General features: G+C 33.2%; 1 protein-coding gene across 1 annotated transcript in view; it reads right to left on the bottom strand.

Annotated features, from left to right (window-relative positions):
• The window catches only part of LOC148284274 (uncharacterized), a 129456-nt gene that overhangs the window by 68684 nt on the left and 47464 nt on the right, over positions 1-13308 (bottom strand). Inside the window, exon 2 of the mRNA XM_088241905.1 lies at positions 2632-2973. Coding sequence (XP_088098031.1) covers positions 2632-2973 — 342 coding nt within the window. The remainder of the gene's footprint in view (positions 1-2631; positions 2974-13308) is intronic.

Below are 13308 nucleotides of genomic sequence, written 5' to 3'. Positions count from 1 at the left end.
TAATATTTAAAATAAAAAAAATAAATACAAATATTTAGTTTTTATTAAAATACTTTTTATTTATGTTTAAATGCATTTTAAAGAAATTTCGCATGACAATTTAATGTTTCCATTTTAACTGCGCTTATAAAAATATTTTTTACATCCAATTTTTCACTGAACTTTCTGATTCAACTGAACACCGTAGGATAGGAAATTAAAATGTTTAAAATGTCTAATAATATTTTTTTTTCTTATGATTTCTTAAAACGAACAATGAAAACAATAAAACAGTAAATATCTATGATTAAATCTAAATCCTATGAAAAAACTCTTTTGCGAGTATCGCTTTCACACCGATTTTATTTTTAAGTCAAAATATCAATATTTAAACAAAATAATGTATACTTGTTCACTATATTATATTTTTTTGAGTTAATTCAGAAAAAATAAAGGTACATAATATTACAAATATTTATATAAATTTAATACATTATATTGATATTAACGTTTCCCATTACGTAAAAGAAAAAACAATTCTACTGTACATAATGGCGTGTGACGTCTTACAATTATGTGTTTATTTTATTTTCTTTAAGTAAAAATATTCAGTACAAACTATAAATAACAAAAAACACACGGTGTTTTTAGCACACAAAAAAGAATAACAATTATAATTTTTGACTACTTTCTTAAATATGTTGTATGACTGACTGCACTTTTTATTTCCATTGTTCATTTCCTCAAATAAAAATATTCCCCTAAAAGTATGATATAGACCGAAAGTACCGCTGTGCCAAATCCATCAATTCTATAATTTCTTGTTTAAAAATAATTATTGTGAACGCGTCTATCTTTAAAAAAATACCGTTAGATTTTTTTGGAAGCAACAATGACCCGAATTGCGCCTTTCGCAAGGGTCGCTGAAAGTAATAAAAGTCCGTTCGCCCAGGCAATCGGGAGCCTATTGTTCTTGCCGAGAAGGTACCCCCTAAGAACCAGCCACATGTCAATACTTGTGAAGCTCAGGACACTTTTAAAAACGCGAATAATAATAGTTTAAAATAATATTTATATTTTGAAATCCATATCACTTTATTTCCATGAATAACATATTTACAATTTACATGAAAATTATAACGGCGACCATCACGCCGTTTCCCCGTAAAAGTAGGTAGAGAGGATGGAACGCCACGTCACTCTATCTCAGCATATAGACTTCGCTTCTTCTACCTTCATACCTATTCTCGTTCACGCTCGCCGATTATTCCGATTCTTATCATAAGTTAATTATAAGACTAGGTTAATTTAATATTTAAGTAGTAGAATAAGTTTTAAGAACACCATTTGGCGGGAAAGACGGGATTCGGCGGGAAAAGAAGACCGCCCCAACCGAAGCGTGCGCCCGCCAATGAGAGCGACGAGACCAACCGGGAAGGGGGGACGTCTAAAAGATGATAAAAACCGTGACGCCCGCTTCCCGGACTCTCTTCCTACGGACTCTCTTCCTACGGAATCTCTTTCGACGGAGACTCTCTTCCTTGTTAGACTCTCTTCCACTTCAACTCTCTTCCTACGGAATCTCTTTCGACGGAGACTCTCTTCCTTGTTAGACTCTCTTCCACTTCAACTCTCTTCTACGGACTCTCTTCTACTGCGTCAGTTGACCTCAAGGGTCACGGGCGGGTGCCTTGCCATCCCCGTGGCCCAGTCAGCAGCCCAGTCAGCAACCCAGTCAGCAGCCCAGTCAGCAGCCACTAGAAAAGCCACCACGCTGGCTAACCAGCCCTGACGTCGCAGCCCCGACGCTGCCGCCTACGACGTACCCCACGCGCTCACGTCGCCGCACCACGGTGACGCAGCCCACGCGCCAACGCGCCCACGCCGCTGCGCTCATGACGAGCCGCCCACGTCGTGCGTCCCTCCACGCACCCGACGTCACTTCTCATGCCCCGCCATGGGACAGGAAGCCACGCCGCCGCTCATGACGAGCCGTCCTCGCGGCACATCTCACCGCAGCTGGACGCCGCCGTCCCAGCTACCCCTGTCGCCGCAGCCAGATGCCGCCTCCCCCTACGATGCACCACGCCTTATATAACGATTTTTTTTTTAACAATAATTTTTATTTAAAATTATATATTTTTACTTTTAATTACCTTTTTCGAGGTTGTCAAGTATAATGATGTGCTGTAGTTGTTTTAAGTTTGGCATAATTATTGTTCTAGGTTGTGTACTTACGTTTTGTGACATAGAAACACTACAATGTATGTTGTATGGATTTGAAGTAAACAATTCTTTTTCAATAACGATTTTATATCTAGAACCCCGAATTACTTTAACAATTGGATAGTGAGAAAAATAGACGATATTTTAAAATTATTTTTACAATAAATATTTAAAATATTTTTTTTAAAAGCACCACCTCATCCAATTATTCCATGCTAATGAAAAATAAATTGACTTTAATTAAATAACTCTCATTCGTTCTAGATTTTTTTCAATAGTATGTAAAATATTTAATTAGGAAAGCGTGTTATTCTAAGTTACAGTTAATAAATATTGAAGATGAGAAAGTTACATCGAAACTAGTCGATAGTCGAAGTTTTTGTAATAAATTACAAACAAGTATTAAGTGACATTGAAAATACTTACGTGTACAGTGCCTGGGTTCATCAGACGAGTCTCCACAATCGTTAACATTGTCACAGTATCTATTTGCAGGGACGCATCTCTTGTTGGTGCAAGCGTACTCGCTCATCTTGCATGGCGGCGGTGCCGTGGGGGCGGGGGGTTGCTGCGCGGGGGCCGGCTCTGGGTTGGGTTCGGGGTTGGGTTTCGGATTCGGGTTTGGATTCGGGATCGGGTTTGGATTCGGGTTCGGGTTTGGGTTCGGGTTAGGGTTCGGGTTGGCGTTAGGTTCTGGATCGGGATCGGGATCGGCCATGCAACCTACCCCGCATAGAAACGCCAGTGCAAGGGCAAGAATGACGCGATCTGAAAAAAAGGACATGAATTATTTTTTGTTCGTAATTTGTTTTTTACTAAATTAAAAATATTCAGAACAAAACAGTATAATAAACTAAAATTCTATAAGAATATTCTAGGAATAATAACAAAATACAAAATCAATTAAACAAAAAACATTAACCTAAAATATAGTTTAAACTAAATTCGGATTGAGGTCTCTCCTTTACATTGCCTCTACTTAATATAACCTTCTGCCTATTCACATTAAATCAATTTCTTTCCAGTCAACGAATGGTAATCAAATTCCATTAAAAAAATATTTTCTTAAATTATTTCTCGATAACCCTTGACTTATGTAAGTTAATGTTAAATAATAGATTATAATTTGTTTTTAAAAAGGTTTACTCGATTTGTCCATTTTTGTTTTAATTATGTTTTACTAAATATGTTTTTATCTGATAATCTTTAATTGTATCTATCCCAGAATGAGTTTGTTAACTCATGGGAATACGATTATGTTATTGTACATTTTTGTATTTTGAAATAAAAAATAAATAAAATAGTTTTATGTTATTCTTACTGTATAAAATTTAAGAAATTTTATATGTATCATGTAAACACGTCGGATATTAGGGCGAAAACCCTTCCACAATCTGAGAAAAATCTTAGTTTCTTTAGTTAAGTTCGTTCTAGAAGCTTTTCAGTCGGTTCGTTTTCATTTCGGAAAATTGAATTAAGTCGCAACGTAACCAAGAAACGGCATTACTTTCCCGCCGAGGGGAGAGTTGCCATCAATCAAAGCACAAATCTCCTTTTAGCAGAAACAAAAAGGAATGGTAAGCGAGGAAAATAAATATTATTAGTTTTGCTCCCTCCTTCGACTGGCAATAAATACTTTCATGTAAATAATCACCAGACTTTTTGTGTTTCGCTAGCCGGTCCTGAATCGGCAAAACAAATAAAGGCGAAGGTCGGATTTGAGCTGCTTTATATCACGACCAGCCAGCGTGACGTCAAATGGAGGTAATAACTTAAGTAAAAAGCTTTAACTCAAAGCCGGAAAAATAAAATTAATCCAGTTGACATCGGCATAAACGAATTCGCAGAAAAATCAAGGATATCAGAGGAATTCGCAATTATTCTTAAGTCTCTATCGATCACGAGCAATCGAATGATTTTTTCTAAAGTAAAAAAAAAAAACAGTTTAGTTCTATAAAAAATGATCCATGTATATTTATTTGACTGCTTTGTTGTGTCTTTATCTCAGAGTAAAAATTCGCGACCTGCTTATACAGTCGCCCTTTTGCTCTTTTGCATAAAAAAAAAAGTTGCATGTTTTGGTTTGGTTTTTGGTTTAACAACAGAAATGTAACGGACGGTTTCGTAACGGGGTTTTTTAATTTAATCTGCCTATCGCTACATATTCAATAAATTTGATTTTTTATTTGAAAATAATTTATAAACTTATAATTAATGATAATCTTTTTATAATCTTTTGTAAAGGTTGTCTGAATCTTTTGTTTAGTTTCGTTTGGTAGTTTATTGTATAATTTCAGTCCCTGATTTATTAGACTCGAATATTTTTTTTTTCTCATTGTCTCGTTTTAGAATATTGTATGTGACGTCGTTTTTATCTCAGAGTAATAATGCGTAACCTAGAGATGAGCCCAAACGTAGGAAAACCATTCTATGACTATTGGGTATTAGGTTAGCTACAGTTCGCAGCAAAACAATTGCCAAATGGATATTGATTTGTACTGTAAATATTTTTTAATATGTACCTGTGTATTTATTATTGCGGGTTATTCCAATTTATTTTTCCATAATTCACCTTTGTTTATTTTTTAAAACTGAAAATACATTTATGTGTTTATTTATTTATTCATTTTATTCGCAATATATTTATGTTATATTTATTGAGGCATAAATCCAAACTCCATTGAACCAAAGTCCTGTGTTGAGTTTGTTTGTTTGTCCGTCATATCTCCGAAATGGCGAGTCGTAGCGGCCTGAAATTTGGACACGTCATTTTAGATGCGATTTCAAGGTTAACGTTGCTATTTTCGAGTAAAATTTTAATCCACCTCTACTCGATAAAAACTCAAACTTTATATGGATGCCTATTGCGGCCCTGACATATTGCTCATAATCAACTGTCATTATTAACAGTAAACAAACTTTGATTCACAAATTTATCCCCTTAATTAAGAAAAATAGTATCTAAAGTAAATATGTGGATATAAGGAAAGTTTTTAAGCAACAGAATACACGTGTTGGGACAATAAATGCCAAAAATCAATGTAAATCATAGGAAAATATTCGGAATTAATAACCTGTCAAAATTGACTCATTTAACACCTTTGACGCTCTTACTGCTGCTACCAAACATACTGCAATTCACCATAGTCAATTTTTATTTATTATAACGTAAATATCAAAATTATTTACAAACAAAGCCAAGCATCTGATCGAACCGTTATGTTTATGTTGTCAAATAAAACAAAATGGCCACCTATTGGTTGCTAACCAACAAACCAACAAACCAACATCACTTGCGTTCTATGAAACATAGTGATCTCTGCTCTCTGTGAGGGCATCTCTCTAGGTTACGCATTATTAATCTGAGGTTTTTATATTCTAGTATTATGTCCGTGTTCATTACAATTTTTAGTTTTTCGTCTACAACTACATGAGCAGCTACATGACATGACAAAATAAATAAAATGAGTTGAAAATTTTTAACAGTTTTAGGGGAAAAAAATTAGTTTACAGTAGGTATTTTTAAAGTGTAGGTAAATAAAACAGAAAAAGTAGTCGTGATTTTTACGGCATTATTTAAATTTTATCGCCATAAGAATTTTTACACCAAAAACTGACAATGAAAAACGAAACATACAAATTTCTCCATACTCGTTTACGAGCCGGTTTAGTCTGACGATTGGAGAATATTAATAAAATTACATTTTATGTATATTTGACACATGCGCATTAATATACGCACACATGTACACCTACACACCCTCGCACATTCACCCTCACACATTCACCCTCACACATTCACCCTCACACGTATTCACCCTCATAATCAATCTCTAACACACGAAGAAACATCGTAACTGATGTACTCGTATACTTCATGTATTTCTGTCATTGGTTATATTATATATATATATATATATATATATTTTTTAATTATTATATTTTTATCCTTGTTACTGTTGATATTCCCAATAAACAAAATTATAAATAAATATTATATGCGCCATCTTTGATCGATCACCACCTAATTAACAAACAAAGTATTAGTCACTATTCTCTGAGGCTTTTATAAGATTAGATTATAGTCACAGCGTTCCCTTCAACCAATTTATAGAACGCAATCATGTCCGGGATATTTATTTATAGAGAATAGTTTTAATGATATTTCCTGCAACTTAGCAAACCGTAGAAACGAGTAATCCTCGTATTACAAAACTTACTCAAAGCTGCCATAAAGCGTAGAACTGGCATCGTTTCTCCTTACAACGAAAACACGAAAAGTTTATTTTTTGCTATTCACAACTTTTTGCCTATGTAATCAAGAGAGTTCTCCAAAGAAAGTTGAGTTTATAAAACTTTTCTTATACCGCCAGTATTCGTCACTGGCAGGGAGTATTTTTAACGGCTTCTGTTTTAAATCACGTCTTAACATGATTGCGTTCTTAAAACAGTAATTTACGCTAAAGTGTATTAAAATTTATCATCATCTCCTTGTCGCTTGTATGGGTCTTTTTGTTTCTTATTATTTTACTCTCAAATAAATCTAAATAACAATGATGGTATTTGAGGCTCAAACTAACTAAAAATAAAATATCTAGAGTGCCAAGTTAATCGACCAAAAAGTGTATGTTACTTCATTATATTTTATCATGAGTTCTTTCCTTACCTTTTAAATAATATGAAATAAAAAAAAATACTAGGACTCAATCCCAATATCGGTCGAGAACTTTCCTAAAAACGAACTGTTTTCGTAAACCAGTTGTAGTTATATTAAAATAATATGTTGTCTGCCCTTAATAAAATACTGTGTGATTTTTTTATATCCAAACCTTGTTACAAATATTATAAATTTCCAAATGCTGTAAACAATTTACCAGTCCCGATAATGCCTTCTTAGGATAAAGTGCTCGTTGGTCAAAATTAAATAAAAGTGAAACTAAACCAAGAAGTATTGATAATTTTTAATATAATTTTATCCAAATCATTAACTATGAAGTTTTATCAAGAAATATCTGTACAAAAAATCAATATAATGTGCGATATTACCCTGTAGCGATATTATTTGTATTAGAATCCAGCATAGTTGTTCAAACTTTTTTTGCTAATTTTTAGTAGCATAAAAAAGATTTTTTAATTTGTAATTTTGAATTCCGGCAAAACCGGTCATTCCATTGGCCATGCCTCTAATACGTCCAGATTCATGTTTATTTGTTCCTGACCATCGAAATTTGTTTAGAACATAATCACGAATTTTGACGTCACAACAACCAAGGCCAAAGACGTCGCGTTTTTCTAGCATTTTTTTTTTACATCACATTTATGTATGACAACATTTCTCCACAATTTCATATTGATTTTGAAAATTCTATTAATATTTCTGAATCCATTGCAAATATTTTTATCGGAATTCGTATGTGATATTCCCCGATTATAATTTTCAAATATTAGCACCGAGCAATTGCTTATTAGTTAATTATTTATTTATTTAAACGCCCTGTAGGCTTTTACATGTTTTCCACAAATAAATATACAGTCAGAAATGTATTTTACAAAATGTAAAGTAAAAGAAATTTAAAACACAATATTTAAAATTATCCAAAATTAAAGTTTTACAAATCCATCGCGTCTTCGCGCGCGAATATTGTCACAGCAATCCAGTTCAAAACATTATTCTAGTGAGCCTGACGGCGAAAATATTCAGACAATAAAGTGGACGCCAGTAGTATAAGGAAAGCGACTGTTGTCATTTTGTGTTGGAGTTAGGAGCATTGTTGATAACTAAATTTGTAACCAAAACATCAATGTAAACCCGCGAGCCAAGAGACCTGTTAATCAGGGTCATCATAATAATTTTCCCATAGGCGCAGGTAGCGCGATCAGTAGGATGTAATTAATAAATAGAATATTCAAAATGCATAAAAAGAGACCAATATTGTATTAAGTATCTACAGCCTACGGATTTCCGATTCGCTTATTTTATTTTACCCTTCAAAATTATCAATTGGCATCTAACACAGGCCTGCCAGGAATTCGGTATTAAACCTAACATTCTTAATAGTTAAATGGGTGAATGGGAAAATGATACGAATTCCAAACGCCTCCTAAACTATTTATCCAGAAAATCACGTTTCCAATTCGAAGCACTTAACCAAAATATATATTTTAACTCCTGGGTGTTGAGAAGTGTCCTTGTGGGGGATGGTGCGTTTCCAAATCGTGGCATTTAATTTTATCTCGCCCTTGAACATTGTAGACGAGGGTTGATGCTTGCCATAGAGTTCTTTATCCTTTAAATTGGTCGGACGTGCCGCTAGGGGCGCTAACTGCGGGAATACAGTTCCTCAGGGGAGGCGGGTTTAAAGCCTTAGAAGTAAGGATTTGAAAATAAGTTTTTTTTTTAATGTGTACAAATAAAATTTGATTTCAAAAAAATAAAATGAAATACTTAAGTTAAACTATTTAACATGATAACAGAGATGATATTTGTTTTAAGAAGTGAATATAGATTTCCAGGAATTTACAGAGCCTATGAGTTTGCGTTGGCTGGTTTAAGTGGCCATTTTTCACACTATGTAATATTCACCATTCTGCCTGCTTTTGAACTAACAAAATCCGTTTTGTTATTCCTGTGTTAATTTTTGTGAAGTCATGAAGTATTGTCATGTATAAAAATGTTAAGGTCATTTTCTAAATGTGAGTCTAAGTTTCCAGGTGCCCGTCTAAGAACAGTGAACTACTCGTATATCAGTGCATAATCACATTTAAAACATTATTTTTGTTTTGAACCAGATAAATATTTACTTTTTTATGATTTTCCCAAATATTTCAATTTTGAGAAGCATTTGAGTTATAAATAACTCGCTGCTAGAAAATAAGACTCAGGGTGTGGTATAGTGAGGTTTGAACTTCGGACCTCTTGACCTGCGAATTCGCAACACTAACCACGGGACCACACCGGTTTCATGTCGACCTTCCCAAGATTTCGAGCCCGGGATCTCAAACAACGAACGCGACAATTAATTTCGCTTTGGCAAGTTTGGCTAAAAGTCTCCGGAAAACATTGGCCGTTCACAATTTAACCCTTCATAAGTCAATTTCTTTGTAATACAAAATACCGGGTGTTTTAATAGCTTTTTGCATATATTGAAACACGTCCTTTTAAGTTTTTCAAAATGTGCATAATAAAATGAAAAATCGGTAGAAAATTGAAGTGTGGCATTTTTTATCGCATTGTGTGATGCCCAAAAGTATTTTTAATTAACGAAATATATTTTAGAAACTGTTTTGCTTATTTTAACAAAGAGCAAAATATGTTCTTAATATGATCAATAAACATTTTTTTTAATATTTCAAATACGTGTCCCTATTAGTTTCACGGCACGGCGAGTGAATCTCAAATAAACTTACTAACAATTAAGACTGTTGATGATATCTGTTGATGAGAAAATGTACTTTAATTCCATTAAATGGTTTGTTCCTGTGGTGTAACATTGATTTAAAATGAATTAAAAAAAATATATATATATTAGTGTACATGGCACTTTATAAGCATAAACATATACACATTAAAAACAATACTGTTCTATTACAAAACTATAAAATAATACAAAAACAATACAACTATACATATCATAAAGTTTTAAAATGATTTTTTTTATTTATTAAGGAAAAACAACAGTTGTTATATAAAAAAACAATATATAAAAAATAGTACATACATCCAGTTGAAGTTTTTCACAAATATAATGAGAGAACATGTTACACACTTAAGAGGAAAATATTATATTATATAAGGCATGAGAAAAAAAAAATAAAACTCGTAAGAAGGTTAAGGGATGATGAAATAGAGTGGAGAAGTGAAGAGGGATCTTCATAATATATTTGACCAATTCAAAATTTTGATATTATAATAAAATAAACATAATTAAAGCAACATAAACTTATTACACGCTGAAAAATGTTTCATTTTAGTGTTTCAAAAAGTTTTTTTGGAGTCACAAAATTTTGTATTAAAAATATCTTAATGGGGACAAAGTTAATTAAATTTGAAGCAGCTACGATAAATAAACAAGTTTTGAACATAATCATTTTTTGGGCTATGAATAAACTTGTGGTGTTGACTTTACGGGACAATTGATTGAAATACGCTCTAAGAGATATGGACGATCGATAACATTGTTTAAAATTTTAAAGAGGAAAGACAGATCAGAAATGCTTTTACGTTTAGTAAGGGAAGTTAAATTATGTAAGGAAGAAGAGTCTTCATACGAGTCAAAATATGTAAGAGATTTACGATCCAGAATTTTAAGGAAACTATTCTGTATTTTATCTAGTTGTGATATATAAATTGTATGTCGAGGATTACAAACAACAGATGCAAACTCAAGATGGCTGTGAACGTATGCATAATATAAGATTTTGAGGGATGCGGTTGTTTTAAATGGTTGAGTGGTGCGTATAATAAAGCTCAGATTTCTGTAAGCCTTATTTAAAGACGCCTGATATAAATATATGGTAGTATATTATATTACTATGCGGATAATGGAGTGCCGTTATTTTTATTTACCAAAGTAGAGCTGTCACAATAAAGAGTTAATAAACTGTCTGGTGTACTTCAAGTAAATCGCAAGTGTAGCACTTAAAAAATATTTTTTCATCAGTTTTGATGGTGATCGTTCATATAAATATTATTTTTATACTTTTAATGTTTTAAATTTGTTTTGTGTTATTAAATTGTGTTTAAGTGTCACAAAAATTTACTTATTTTATGCCGTCCCACACGAGTTCTTTTTTACTCCTGGGCGAATAATATCTGTATCTAAGACGTCTTAGGGAATAAAATACGGAAGCCCATATTTTATCGTTTTGATGTTAAAAATGCAGAAGTTATCGAAAAAAAACTAATTTACACGTGAATGAAACACCAAAATCCACTTTCGTCATTTAAATGCTTTTTTCAGTAGAAAAAAAAAACATCAGTAGTCCTAGATATGCTGTTGCACAAAAATGTGAAACCATCACGAAATGCATTTTAATAAGCACATGCACTGAGGTGAAGATGAATAGTGGGTTTTGCATGTTGGTTCAATTGGTGTCCTGACGAAGAGACGGGTACGTCTCGAAACCGGTAGAAAAATCGGTAAAAGGTTACATACAAACATTCAATAACATTTAGTGAAATTAATACATTTAAGTCGAAAGTTAAGATATTTTGAAAATCGCATAATCACAGAATCTTGCTTCCTGAACATTTCGTTCAATGTGACTCCTGTGGTTTATCCTTTAAGGTACAGAAATATTTAATAAAAAAAATACTCTTAGTGAGACTCAATTATCTTATTTTTGCTGGATTGGTAACCGAAGCAACTATTACTAAACAACCGACTAGGATTTTGGTTCGATTTCACACACAGAAGTATAGTCTTCACTTGCCCGAATACTTTATTATAGGATTCAACTCAAATTATATTGAGGCATTTTTTAGTACTTACGGTATAAATTTTCAATGTAATTCTTCGATATGGCATGAACTATGCTTAAAGCATTTCATAGAAATACCTTTGCATCTCCGTTCTGCAAATACTTCTGCTCTGGAGTTGTTTGAATGTTCATAGTGCGGTTAAGTAAAAGGAAATATCTTCAACTCAGTAGCTTTGCTGGAAGTTGAAAGCTAGTTGAAATATTTGATAAAGCTGCAGACAGGAGAATACTTTAAGTATGGTGTTTTGTTAAGCTCAGCTCTGAATAACATACCGTTACACCGCAGCCATACCACATATTGTGGTTAGATTTCAGTAAACAGGTATATAATCATACATTGACTACATATGTATTAACATTAATTTACTACAACAAAGATGGAGAACATTTTAAATAAGGAAATATGGAAGTCTAGGCATTTACAGGGCTAAATTAGGCTAAAGGTAATCCGTAAGTCAGAGATACGAGCCAGGGGACACAAATCCGGTGCCCTCAAAAAAAAAACCTCTTTTTAATTCTTCCAAAAGTTGATTTTTTAAAAGTAAAGCAACTAAAAAGTAAAACAGATCACATTGAATTATACGCATTTGCATGTGCGAATGCATATAGTCCGCTTGTTGTTACGTTATTGCATATAATAGCAAATGCTTGTTTACGATATATATTTAAGCGTCAAAAGCAAAGATTTTAGATACTTGATATAAAATATACGATAGTTTTAAAATTATGTCATCACAGAAGAATTTCCGTTAAATCTTTACTGGGAAAAAATATGCTTTAAATTCTCATACATTTTAGTGAAATGCCAATGTTGAAATTGCAAGTTATTAAAAAGCTAAAGACAAGATTATTTCTCTAATTTATGCATTTACTGATTTATTTTCTGACACAATAAAAAGATAATTATACGCGATTATGAAAAATCCGGGTTTCGAAAGACATGGCTCTGAATGTCAGATTCTGACCTGTAACATCGCTTGACATTTTACGATCATTTTCTATTACATTCAAGTACATACGTATAATAAACGTTAAGTCTACAAAAACAATGATAAAATAGACAACTAAATCACCAATATACGAAGGTTGTGTCAAAAATAAGGTTCTTAATTATTTTTTTGAGGCATTTTTTTTTAAACTGAAAAATACATCATTGGAAAGCTTAATTTCTTAACTATTTTTCAACATAATCACCGGATTTTTCAACTCATTTTAATTGACGACTAATCCACTTTTGTAATCCAGCTTCAAAGAAGTCCGCCGCCAGTCCGTGGAGGAATTTGGTGACCGCTTCCTGCACTCTTTCATCAGTCTCGAAACGTTGTCCACCCAAGTGTTGCTTTAATTTTAGAAACAAGTGGATGTCACTCGGTGCAAGATCAGGGCTGTAGGGAGCCTGTTCAACGAGATCCCAGCCAAAATGTTCGAATTAATCTTTGGTTTGGCGAGAGACGTGCGGGGGGCGCATTGTCGTGGTGCAGTCTAACGCCTTTCGTCAGTCTTCCTCTCCGGTGATTTTGGATGGCTCTTCTGAGTTTTTTCAATGTCTCGCAATAATTTTCCGAATTTATTGTGGTCCCTCGAGTCCTAAACTGAACAAGCAGGACGGTCACCAAATTCCTC

Source organism: Micrasema longulum, unplaced genomic scaffold, assembly GCF_059751315.1.
Source record: "Micrasema longulum isolate JH-2025_06_02 unplaced genomic scaffold, ASM5975131v1 h1tg000133l, whole genome shotgun sequence".
Classification (NCBI taxonomy): Eukaryota; Metazoa; Arthropoda; class Insecta; order Trichoptera; family Brachycentridae; genus Micrasema; species Micrasema longulum.
This window is presented reverse-complemented; position numbering and strand designations above follow the sequence as displayed.